Source organism: Archocentrus centrarchus, chromosome 4, assembly GCF_007364275.1.
Source record: "Archocentrus centrarchus isolate MPI-CPG fArcCen1 chromosome 4, fArcCen1, whole genome shotgun sequence".
Classification (NCBI taxonomy): Eukaryota; Metazoa; Chordata; class Actinopteri; order Cichliformes; family Cichlidae; genus Archocentrus; species Archocentrus centrarchus.
The window spans coordinates 12,303,941-12,316,502 of record NC_044349.1 but is presented as its reverse complement, the minus strand read 5'-3'; the positions used below and the strand labels follow the sequence as shown (position 1 = coordinate 12,316,502).

General features: G+C 39.5%; 2 protein-coding genes across 4 annotated transcripts in view; one reads left to right on the top strand and one right to left on the bottom strand.

Annotated features, from left to right (window-relative positions):
* Nucleotides 1-2,979, top strand: part of gtpbp3 (GTP binding protein 3, mitochondrial) — a 29,276-nt gene extending 26,297 nt beyond the window's left edge. For all 3 annotated transcript variants that reach the window (XM_030726694.1, XM_030726692.1, XM_030726693.1), the window contains exons 9-11: nt 1,150-1,280; nt 1,729-1,903; nt 2,117-2,979. In XM_030726694.1, the coding sequence (XP_030582554.1) occupies nt 1,150-1,280; nt 1,729-1,903; nt 2,117-2,348 (538 nt within the window). In that variant the 3' untranslated portion in view covers nt 2,349-2,979. The remainder of the gene's footprint in view (nt 1-1,149; nt 1,281-1,728; nt 1,904-2,116) is intronic.
* Nucleotides 2,980-6,615: 3,636 nt separating this feature from the next.
* Nucleotides 6,616-12,111, bottom strand: plvapb (plasmalemma vesicle associated protein b). The gene is made up of 9 exons (XM_030727501.1): nt 11,630-12,111; nt 11,096-11,272; nt 10,920-10,998; nt 10,360-10,561; nt 10,062-10,281; nt 8,801-8,950; nt 8,537-8,593; nt 7,951-8,058; nt 6,616-7,690 (listed from the first exon to the last, which is right to left on the bottom strand). Exons 1-9 carry the CDS (start codon nt 11,828-11,830, stop codon nt 7,682-7,684), a joined length of 1,203 nt encoding a protein of 400 aa, XP_030583361.1. The 5' UTR covers nt 11,831-12,111; the 3' UTR covers nt 6,616-7,681.
* Nucleotides 12,112-12,562: the final 451 nt, after the last annotated feature.

Below are 12,562 nucleotides of genomic sequence, written 5' to 3'. Positions count from 1 at the left end.
TTTCAATGCACTCTTGCTCCTTTACTCTTTGTTTAAGTTATGTGGGTGACCTGGTGGCTCTATAGGAAGGGCAGACAGTTTGTGTTGTGTGGGAAACCTTTTTTGCAGGGAGCAGGACAGAGGCTCGCGACCTGGGTCATTACAGGAAGGATGTGGTAAGTACAAGCATCCGTGCCACTCCTGCTACTACCTCACAGTAAGACGGATACAAGAAAGCAGTATTTCACGTGTATTCCATTTAGAGTAATAAATTAAAGATATCATTGCCAGCTTTTTCGGGCTATACCATATGGTTCTTTTGTGAAACAATAGAATCTCTGCTCTGAGATATGTTGGTATGCCTCCAGGAGTTGGTGCAGTTGCTGGAAAATGTATTTTGACTAAATGTATTTCCCAGCACTGTTGCAATAGGTTGTAAAGCATAAAATGAGATCAAACGTCAGAAAATCTTAATAGCTGCAGTAGCGTGACTGCAGAGAAACCAGCTGCAGCACAAAAGCTACAACAACAGAAATTTAGAGTACTTTGATAGGTGCTTGTCTGTCTGTCTGTGAACAGTGAAAGATGCAGATGTGTACCTGAGATCAGAGTGAAGGTCAAGGTTGAAGATGTGTGTGGTTTGACCCATAAATCATCAAAGTAGGGGACAAAGAGGCCCTAGAACAGGGGTGTCCAAACTTGTGGGCCGCTTCCAGCCCCGCCCACTTCCGGTCCATGAATTGACGTCAAAAATAACATACAATTGGCCCTTTAAGTTACTTTTTTGACATTTCATCTTCCCCTCCAATTAAGAGGGTTAAGTTGCCCTAGAATATCTTACACAGGTACTTTTACAGTTTTTGACCACACCCACCTTAACAGCTTAACATTTGTTTTGATCTCAGGTATCCACCTGTAAAGTTTACTGACTGCATCTTGGTTGTAAAGCTGTTGTTAAAATATTGCCACAAAAAACACAGAAATAACTTCTAAAATACTCAAGATTGTCTTTGTTGTAGTTCCTGCTACAGTTACCAGAACCACATTGTTGCCATGAGAATACACAAACACACACAGTGAAAGAAATACTTTACCTGCCACACAACCAGTACAGGTGAAATGTTAGCAGTTGTTTCCAGACTGAAGTGGAGGCTGCTTTGTTTTCTCCAGGGTGGAGCAGGCTGATCTGACTCTAGTGGTTGTGGACTCGGCTCATCTCCCCTCTGAGGTAAACCAAGCCGTAGCGTTCCTTCAGGAATACCTGAGGAGTGTGCTGCAGTCCCAGGATCAGCCTGAGACAGGTACCAAGTCATACTTTTGTCTACTGATGCACAAGCTGGTCTGTCAGTGAACTGCATTTTAAAGGCTTTTTTTTTTTGTTTTGTTTTAAAGCCTGTCATGTCTGGCAGCTCTATAAGTTTTCTATAGGCTTTGTATTTTTATTTATTTATCTTTTTATTTAGTTATTTATGCCAAGTCTGACAGGCAACAAGGAAGGGGGGCTTATTTTTTAACAACTATAAAATAAATATATTTGACTTTTATCGGGTTCTGTCTCAGAACTACGGTGCCTGTAGCTGTGAAAAATAAGAGTCTTAGTGGACAGCTGCTTGCCTGCAATTAGTTATTTACTGAAAGCTCCACCTCGCAGTATTAAATGTATGTAAGAGGTAACCCCAGTGAGAGATAACCGTGAGTTAAAACACAAAGATCGCTCAAGCTGTTTACTTACCGCAATATGTCCTGCAGACAGGTGTCTCCTGGTACTGAATAAGACCGACCTACTGCCTGAGAAGCAGAGACAGAAGCTAGACAGGGAGCTGAGAGGTGTCTCTGGTCTCCCTCCTGTCTGTCTGGTCTCCTGCCAGACTGATGAAGGACTGAAGGACTTCCTCACAGTACTGCACAGCAGTGTCAAGACTCTGTGAGTTTGAGTTTTCTCATGTTCTGTTGTCCCTGTGCTAAAGCCAAGTCTCATTTAAATGTCCTTCTGCAGGATGTTTGAAGTAGCTGTACAAACTAAACTGATGCCATGGATAAGTCTTAACCTGTTATTTGTTAAGGCACTCTTCCCAGTGTATCTTTTGTAATTCTTCTCCAGAGATTCTTCACATTTGCTGATTAACTTCCTCTGTAGGTGTGGCGACCCTCTGTTTGGTGCCCCCACCCTGACACAGGCTCGCCACAGGGCCCACCTGCAGCAGTGTGTGGCGGCTCTGGCTCAATATCAGGGGTACCGTGACACTGACCTTGCTCTGGCAGCTGAAGGTGTGCGTTTAGCTGTCACCAGCCTGGGCCGGATCACTGGACGGGTCGGGGCAGAGGAGATCCTGGATATCATCTTCAAAGACTTCTGCATCGGAAAATAAATGAGTGAAAAATTGACAGATATGTGATTGTGGGCTGCTCTGAGAGGAAAATTGCATTCTTGCAATCCCACAGTATCAGAAAACAGGACTAAAAGGACGCAGCTTGGCATTGCGCCAGGCTTCAAGGCACAGTTGGAGTTGAAAAAAACTCCTTGTGTTCTTGGCTGCAGAATACATCCATTCCCAAGACACAAAAATGTTTGTTTTCTGTTGATGCTTTTTATCAGGCTAAAATAGTTTGAACATGATGACAGGTGCCTCAAAGGCCCAATATACCAAACAAGTGTTTGGCAAGCCTTGAGTCGTAATATGGAAATAGCTTTCGCAAGCCTTTGATAGGTGAAGATTGGCCTCCTGGGTTGCAACATAACAGCCAAGATCTTTTAAAATATAACTTCCAAGGTCATGGACTGAAAGTATGGATGTTTATTTGTACCACAGGAAAATTATTATTTTTTTACTTGTTTTTCATGCAGGCAGTAACTTGACAGTCACATTTATTTATTATACAAAAAAGTTCTGATGTTAATGGTTATTATGCTGTTACATGTTTCTGTGTTATGTGTTACTCAGTGTGAAATAAATGGGATATTTTTGTAAGAAATACAAATTCTTATTAAAAGGAGACCAAATAAACATGTCAAATAAACATGACGGCCACTTTAATGGTTTTTTTGCTGAAGCTAAAACAGCTAGAAGGACCCTCAGTAGAGCACGTACCCCACCCACCCCAAATTTTCTATGTGGCGATACTGCAATAAATACCACCCAATGTTGTCATACTCGCATCATAAGTTACTAGATGAACAAAGACCCAAAATTTACGTGTATGTGGTTTTTGTGTAGAGTTTGTAGTTTACTTTTTCATTATTGTGAATATTTTAAGTTAAAATTGAAAAAGACAATTATCAACAGTAACTGTTTATGCTTGAGTATCAAATTTCACCGTGATAGATAAAAAAAGAAAATCGCTGAGATATGAATTTTTACAATTTCACCAATAATGAAAGAGGATTTTTACATTTTTCGTGACCCTGAACTTTGACCTTTGACCTGGAAAGTTAACTCCTATATTGGGTTCCTAAGGAATATTTCCACAAATTTTAATTAATTTTGGTTCAAAACATTTTTAGTTATATTGCTAACAAAGGAGCAGGGGTGAAAACATAACCTTCCTCCACCATCAGCGGGCGAGGTAATAAGCTGAAAGATGGTAAAATGCTTCGTACAGGTGTTTGGTAACCCTCTTTGAGTCACTGTGGGCCACTCACACTCCATTCAGTTCATTTGTAATACAGATATATTTATTACTACATCATTAGGTGCACCTGTTAAGTGCTCATTAACACAAATATCTAATCAGCCAATCAAATGGTGCAACTGAAAACATTTAAGCATGTAGGCCTGCTAAAGTTAAAACTGAGCATAAAATGGAGAAGAAAGGTGATTTAAATGATTTGAATGTAACGTGGTTATTGAGGCCAGGTGGGCTGGTCCGACTATTTCAGAAACTGCCGATCTACTGGGAACCATCTCCAGGGTTTGGGAAAATCCCACTCTATCAGCAGTGTCATTTTCTGGGAGTTGTTTTTTTTTTGGCACATTTTGGGCTTCTTAGTACCAACTGAGCATCATTTATACACCACAACCTACCTGAGTATTGTTGCTGACTATGACCACAGTGTACCCATCATCTTCCACACCACGTCACAAAGCTCAAATCATCTCAAACTGGTTTCTTAAACAGGACGAGTTCACTGGCCTCCACAGGCCATTGCATTAGTCACCAGATCTCAGTCCAATACAGCCCCGCTGGTGGAATGGGAGATTTACATCAAGGATGTGCAGCCAACAAATCTGGTGATTGTATCACTCAGTGATGATTACATTTTTTTTTTTTTTTTATTACATCGTCACAAGACGCATTGACTTACTGTGATCAAAGTTTTTGCACAGTTTGTAGTAAAGGCAAAGACCAGATTGCTTGACTCACTTTAATGCTTTAACATTCTTCATTATGCATTAAACGTGAACTTAACACCTTTATCACAACATTTCTTATCTGAAAAACAGTATGTAGGTAAAGCCAGTGTTCCCCTCTGTGAGAAAGAGACATTTTTGTGGGCAGTGCTTTCTGTGCCCTTTGTTTCCCTGTCAGTTTAGCCTTGATCAAATGTTTATGTTTCCACTCTGAACTCCTCACCCTTCTTCCCCAGTTGCCCAGTCTCTGACGACATTTGCACCTCTGTTAACCAGCATGACTGCTGTCTTTACGCCTTCTCTGTCTCTCTCTTTTCTGGCTGTGCAACCTGACTTTTCCTCTTTCCGTACTTCTCTGTCACCTTTTATGTTGTCTTTCATGTTCTGCCTTGATTAATTGTGAAACAGGGGAAGTTTAAACTAAAAGTGGGGCTTTCTGTCAGACAAATTAGTGTTAGTAAATTCTGGAGCTTTGTCTTTGAAGTCCTGCCCATGTGCCCCGCAGGTCTCTGTGTTTACTACAGCTGTGAAAGTCGGATGTTTTGTTTATCGGCAGGAAAGTTATACTCCTTTCAGCCATGCTAATTGCATCCCTGCATGAATGTCAGTGTTGCTATTTTTATGTGTCCTGTTGATGTTTTGTCTAGAAATTAATAATCCCCAGAAGAGTAATTGTGTTAACTTGATTATTCAGCTGACTTTTCCTCCAGCATCACTGCAAGGCTGAAAATTATGATTTTAATTTGTTTCAGCTGATTGCTCTTTTACGAATACATCTGTTTTATAAGAACCAAAAAAAAAGGTATTGCTTTACATTGTAATATATGGTTAACATGATTTTAAACACATACTCTTGTATTCATTATTAAATACAGTTGTGTTACTAATTTGCTAATGTTAGTATGCCAGGTCGCTGAACTAACATTCCCATAAAAATCTGTGTGTTAGCGCTGTCAGTGTGAAAACAAGCAGACTTTGAAAGTCTGCAGGTTTCTCCATAAATAATATGGTCATAAATAATATATGTTAAGGATTTTCACTGGCCTGTGGCATTAGACTTTGGTGATTCTCTGACTTCATCTCTAGAGGTGAAGTCTGCACAACATTTGCCAAACATTTCAACTTTTATAGCAGCGGATTCCTCACTATCATCAGTTTGTACCTGAACGAACAAAACTGTAAAACTATTAAAAAACAGATGAGGGTGATGACTAAGCTAACTTCATTGTCACAGTTTGGTTCACGTCTGACTGATGATGGGTACTTTAGCTTTCTGTCCATTAGCTTCCTGTGGTTTTGATTAATGGCTGTCTGCTCCGGTACAGCCAGTTCCACCCTGTACCCATCCTACTTAAAGCGAGGGAGTGTGAGTGTGTTCATGGCTATACATGGGACTGAAAACACTTCATGTGAAACAAAGGATTTCCTGAAGACAGGAGGCAGAGCAGCTCACCTGTAACACTCACATCCTTGTGTACTGCGAGTCTTGGAGATAATCCGAGTTTGTTTCTTATGTAATACGGAAACAAACTCAAATATTTGTCTGTCTGGGTTTATGTCTTCCATGTATGACGCAAGTTTGTCGTAAAATGAAACTTTTAAAAAAATACTCGAGATTTATAAGATGTAACAAAAATAATTTGCTGAAAGTGTGCCAGATATGGGTCAAAGGTCACCACAATCCTGTGCTTGTGAATGCAGAACACTTGGAGGAAATATCTTCAAATTTAGCACATACTGTAAATTGACTCTGATTCAGGAATAAACTGATTAGAATTTGTTGGTCAAAGATGTTTAACCTTTGACCAACAAATTCTAATCAGTTTATTCCTGAATCAGACAGTGGCGTGGTGGTTAGCACTGTTGCCTCACAGCTAGAAGGTCTGCGTTCCAGTGAAAAGATAAGCAAATACAAGCTCAGCCTTTCGAATCAACTCCAGATGTTCCATCTGCTTCATTTGTCATGAAATTAAAATAAATAAATAAAATAAAAAGGGAATTGGCCTCATGCGGCCATGGAACTGCTTGTCAATCAATTACACTTTTGAGTTTCTGAAAACGAGGGACGTTGTATAAAAATGTCTGTGAGCAGTTAAACCCCTTTAATTAAAGCTAAAATGAGAAAAACTGTAATTGTCCAAAAAACAAAAACAAAACAAAACAAAAAACACCTATGAACTTAATTGTCAATGTGTTCAATTAGAAATAAACAAGGAAACTCATTAAAAACTCCTTATTCATATATTCCTAACTAAATTTAGTATTGCAATGACAAGATCACTTTAAATGATTTTGTGTCCTTTTATTAAATATACAGTATTTACATAAATAGCGATGAGGCAGTCTTCCCATCAGAAGCTGAAAGTATTTTAAGTCATACAACTTTTCATCATTTGTGTTATTTTACCAGTATCATCTTCTATGTCCAACTGGATCCATAACAATCACACAGACAGACGTCTGCTTCCTGACACAGACTGTACGTGCTGGTTGACTTGTGCTTATGAACAGAAAAGGAAGCAGTAAAGCCCGAGAACAGATCACATAATAACACCATACTTGTAAAATGGACCATAAAAAAAAGGGCAGTTAGTAGATTCTCAGCTTTTTTGGGGTTGTTTTTCTTTCTTTTTTTAGCCGATCATAGAAACGAATATTTTCAGTCGAATTCGCGCCGCACGATTCTTCCTTTTGACATCCACGACTACGACTTCTAGCGACTCTGCTGACGTGACGATGTGTTTATGACTTAATGGACTTCTGTATTGTCATCCGGGCTACATTAACATTTCATGTGATGTTCGTGGCATGCGAACCACTGGGAAATTTAAACACTGCTATTTTAAGAGTAGTCTGTTTATTGCAGACAAATGAGCAGCTGCTGCCTGAAGTCCTCGTCTGAGGTTTTGTTAGACTTTAAATGTCAGCAGGACAAAAGAGAAAAATACTGCTAAGACTGAGTTAGTTTTTGGTTCTTTTACTTTTATAATTTCATGGCAAAGAAAAGTGTCAGTTTTCCTACCTACACAAACAGCAGTGAGAGACACACACAAGAGGAAATATTTACACCTTTGTCCTGAAACTTTTTGTTTTTTACATTCACCTGGGTATAAACATACTGAGGCTTTTCACAGCAGAAGTTAAAAAAACACATGATTACTTACAGGTGCAGCTAAACAAGAACAAATCTATGTAGTTTAATATGTAGGCAAATTATCTACATATTGTGCTTTGTTAAAATGTGTTGCACTAGGAGGAGTATATATACATGTCCTCTAAGGAAAGTCTTGAGCACCATGTGAGCTGGATTTGGTCTCTCCATTCTCTACGACCCTCAGGATGGACGTTTTGTTTCATTTCCCCTGGAGATAAAGCAAAATTGAAATAAAATAAATATGCTGGACATGCAAAGCTCTCAGAACTGTTTCACAGTTTAATGAAGATACAGAGAGGGGATAGTCTATGGAGCAACATTTAACTGTGTGGCTCTGTGATATTTATTACCAAATAAAGACACTGCAATCAGTATACCTGCTTAACATCAGAAATTTAGCATTGTCGTGGTGAGTATATCTGCAGGCTAATGAAGCATCAAGTTTACAATAAACAGCAGAAAGTTTACCGTTGGAGTTTTACTGATGCCAGGTCCTGCAAAAGAAGTCCAGTTAGCTGCAGTCTGTCTGCCCTGCTGAGAGGTTGCCTGAAAGCCTACAGGATTAGCACTGCCGGGCTGCGAAAGAAGTGATTATTTCACTGTTATTTTAGATACAGATTGCACATTATTATGAAATGGGCCATTCTGTGAACTTCTGCCTTCCTTTGTTATCTTGCTTCTCCATCCTTCCTGCCACTGCTGCAGATTCTCCATTTCCTGTCAAATTCACCCATGCTACCTTACCTCTGCACTGATGTCCATATGATAACCAAAGTAATCTAATTTAATAGCTCAGAGGTGTATGGCCCTCACAGAAAGCCATGAGATAGTACATATAGACTTTGGAAGAAAGCCAAAGTAACAGCGTTTTTTTCTTCCATTGGGTGGAAATTGAATCGTCTCAAAGTGCCTCACAAAATGTGGGGCAGCCTAGATTGATTCATACATAAGCACAATGAATGAGTATCTACCTGTCATTCCCTTTGACATGTCTGTGCAGAGCAAGTGGCAGAGTATTTGTATTGCATTTTATTCATGTATTCTTTCATTTTACCTTAATATTGCACGGTTGTGCTCTCAGTTGTTTCTGCTCCAGCAGTAATTTCTCAACCTGAGGAAAATATGTGTGATATTTTCAAAACAGCACAAAGTGTTTCTCTCTTATATGATACTGTAAGATTTGCACTCTTATTAAAGTAGATAAAGTACATTTTTCTAATGCAGTATAACTAGACAGTGGGGAAAATCAGCTTTTTACAAGCTCTTTATTGGCTACTGCTTCCCACCCACAGTGGGCATCCATCCAGATGTTATTTACCTTATCATCGTGACTCCTTTGCAAGAGGTCAAACTCCTTGGCAGTTTTCTCAGCAAACTCAGAGCGCCTGCGTTGACACTCCTGGAAGTTGGAGAGTAAGTGTCTGTTTTCCACTTCCAGTCGGCTGGAATTTCCTTGAATTTCAGACACCTGGAAGAAAAGCAGAAGAAAATCATTTCCTTCAAATAAATGCAATGCCACGCGTTTCTTTTTAAATAGTTTTACCTTCTTAGGCTCTGCATCAGAAAATAATTGGGTTTGTGCCTTTGACCACGCACACAGGTTAATCTCGCTTCCATTATTTTTGTATGATGAGCTTTACTTTACTTTATTTAATCTTCTTGCTTTCCCTGCTGAAAATTTGACCAAAATTATTAAAAAATATCAAACTATCGAGGAAGGTGCAGATGGGGAACTGTTTGTGTCCTTTTGTAAAAGCTCCTTTACTGTAACTGAGACCTTCAAATGAACCAAGACTCATTTTAAACTCAAACTGAAACATATTTTCATAAGAGGCATCAGTTAATTGGTTATGAATTTTTGAGTGCTTGTCAGTGAGTTTAATGGACATTTTTCATGCAGCTATATTTATACATAATAAGACAAGACTGGCAAAGAGACAAAAGTAAGTTTCTTTTTTGGAAAAATTGCAATTGGAGTTGCATCAACAGCGGCAAAACAAATGGTGATGACGTGAAAGTCATGACCCCTCATTTACGCTCACAATGAGTGTGTGTGTTGTAGTCCTGTACAGTGCTGTATCAGCAGAGACACACAGTTCACGTCTGCTTTGACCCAGAGTTCGCCTCACAGGACATCTGTCTCTTTAGCTACATTTCTCAGGAATGATACAGTGTGGAGACTTCCTCCCTTGAGAAAGCAGTTTCCCATTCAGATTGTACTTTGGGATATTCCAAGGTACCAACTTCTTTAAGGAGAGTTCAAAAGTTTAAATGTGGGTTAGACAGGAGTGGTAACTGCAAACCCCAGTAGAAACTGATGCAAATTAAATATGCTCACTGACTCAGGTAGTTAATTTATTGGTGTAAATCTCTTTTATGCAAATATATACATCTCCTTCCTCATTGTACCTCCTATATTTATCTGACCTTTCAGAAAAAAATTATAACTGAAATGAAAATGCTAACTTGTGACTCCTTATTAAATATCTGAGTTGGTAGTAGCAACACCAAAGAGTGATTTTGTAGTAGAGAGAGAGAGACAACAATACAGGAACAGTTGCAGGAAAATGTTTAAATACCAGTCTGCCCACGTTGTCTAGATACATCTGGAACTTATTCTCCACGTCTCTGGACAGGTTTGTGCAGCTGCTTTTTATCTTCTCCATTTGCTCGAGTTGGCTTTTGCAGGTGAGATGAAAGGTCATCTGGTTAGGAAACAGGTTGTTAATCCGTTTCAGGAATTCCCTGGTCACTGCCGTGATCCCTTCTAAAGACTTTGCAAAGTCCTCTTTGCACTTCCTGGAAGGAAAAAAAAAATACTTTAATGTGTTTATCTTTCATGTTTTTAGCTGCACACTCCACACAGACAGGAAGTACCTGGTGTACGTGATGAGCTGCTCCTTGCAAATAGTGTTGTCGCCTCGCAGCTTGATGACATCCTCGTAGAACTGCGCTCGGTCTCTGAGGGCGTTGTCTCTCTCATCCCTCAAAGTCCGAACCGTCTGGGTGAAGTTTGAAGTGAGTAAGTTTATCATAGCGTCCTGTCTGGCACTGCGGGTCTTCAGAGTAGTCAGTTCACCTGAAGAATTGAGAGCGAAACAGTGTCACAGGAAACCCTAAATCAACAGTTTTCCTGCCATTAATACTAATTTCAAAGCAGTGAAACTTAATATATAATTTACTAGTGCTTCACTGCTGAGTTATTAGATAACCAGAATCAAACCAAGCACCTGCCACAAAAGATCAACCTCACAAACCAAAAGTTTTTTCAATAAAATAAATTAATATTTAAATTAATAAACAAAATATTCCTTTTACTTAACTGCACTAAAAATGTATCATCTTTAGAATTACATTTGCAGCCAGTGTTTATGTTATTGTTTCATGTTTGATAAGAGACTCTGAGACTGAAAAGCTGGTGGCTCTGAGGTACATACTGTTGGGGTTGCTTCTAGTGACCACAAGAGGGGACTGGACCGGAGGGGGGGGGCAACGTGTTGACAAGCTACAGAAAGTCTACAAATTCAAAAACAAAAATTAAAGGATGGTTGATGATGAATGGGTTTATGCTTTATTACCATGGTGACCAACAGGGAGGATAAAATAAACTTACATATTTTCTCTTCCACTCATCTACTGTTTTGTTGGCGTCAGCCTTCTGCTTTGTCATCTCTTTCTCCAGAGCAGCTTTCTCCTCAGCGCGAGCTTTCAGCTGAGTTTCCAGCCCAGTTTTCTCTTTCCTCAGTTCCATGTTTTTCACACTCAGCTTATTGAAAACCAGCTCCAGTTCCTACAGCATCAGAACCATCACTGCTTTTTACAGCTTTAAATATGAGAATAACTGAAATCCAAAAATAATAGTCATACCAAGTCATAAAATATTTACAAAAACGATACATTAATGATGATGCCAGAACATGCCATGTCATTCTTAAACCCTAAGAAGGTCTCGCTAAAAGTAATTTTCCACTAATAAGCTGTTGTATTGTTACTTAAGATGAGCGTAGACATCAGTTTCTTTTAAAGGAAGAACTTTAGCAGACACAACTTTATCAGCTATTCAAAGCTCTTTAAAAAAACAAACAAAAAAACAGGTACTTTATCACTTGTTTACTTTTCTAAACTAAACTTACAAGTGCTCACTGACCTTAACCCTTTTCTCTACTGCACTTTTCTCTGGCTGTCCATAGATGACAAAAAGCACCAAGCTGACAATGATGAGCGACTGGATGAGAGAAGACAAGATGAAGACGACCTTCACGTAGTAGCCGCAGCTCTTCCCTTTGGACTTCTTCAGGGACCTTACCTCTGGGCCAAACTTGGCCCGAGAGTAGCTGGAGTTGTACATGACTGAAGGAGGTGGAATGGTTGCAGTTAGTTTTTGGAAGATCTAAAGAAGAACTATTTGGCTGTAAAAAAAAAAATCCACAAGTATTCCCCTCTGATGTGATCTCTGCAGAATAGACGGTGAGATCACTTTCAAGGTGAAATGGAAAAAGTCGAGCCTGTAGCGAGATGATGCTTTCCCTGCCTTTGATTCGGTTTCTACAACTCTGCAGCGCTGTCGAGGTGAAGGAACAAACTGGCACAAATGGCAAGCAATGATGGATGTAAACAATAAGCCTTAGGTTTCTAAAACAGCCATGTTTATAACTGGTGCTGGAGGCACACTTCCTGTCCATCCCAGCCCAACCTCTCATGCCTCTCCTCCCTTCCCCTCCCCTCCTTAATCAGCCTCTGTTGCTGGACAGCCTCCTGTTGCAAAGCTGTCCAAATTATCAGAAAGTTTCCATGGAGGATTTGGAACAAAATATGGCAAAACAAAGTTGCTGGGATAGGAAAAAAACTTAAAAAAAAAAATAAAATCCACAAAACTGACACATTAAATTCTCTTTTTTGAACAATCCACTTGTACTTCACCAAAAAGTACATTCTCACAAAATGTGCCCATCCTACGTAAAGAAGTCATCCTTACACTGGACTGGGGCTGCGTGTTTTGATGCACTGAAAGCAAGTGAAGAAATTACAGCCTATATGTGTCAGAGAAATAATGACAGCCCCGGGAAATGTTAAACCTCCG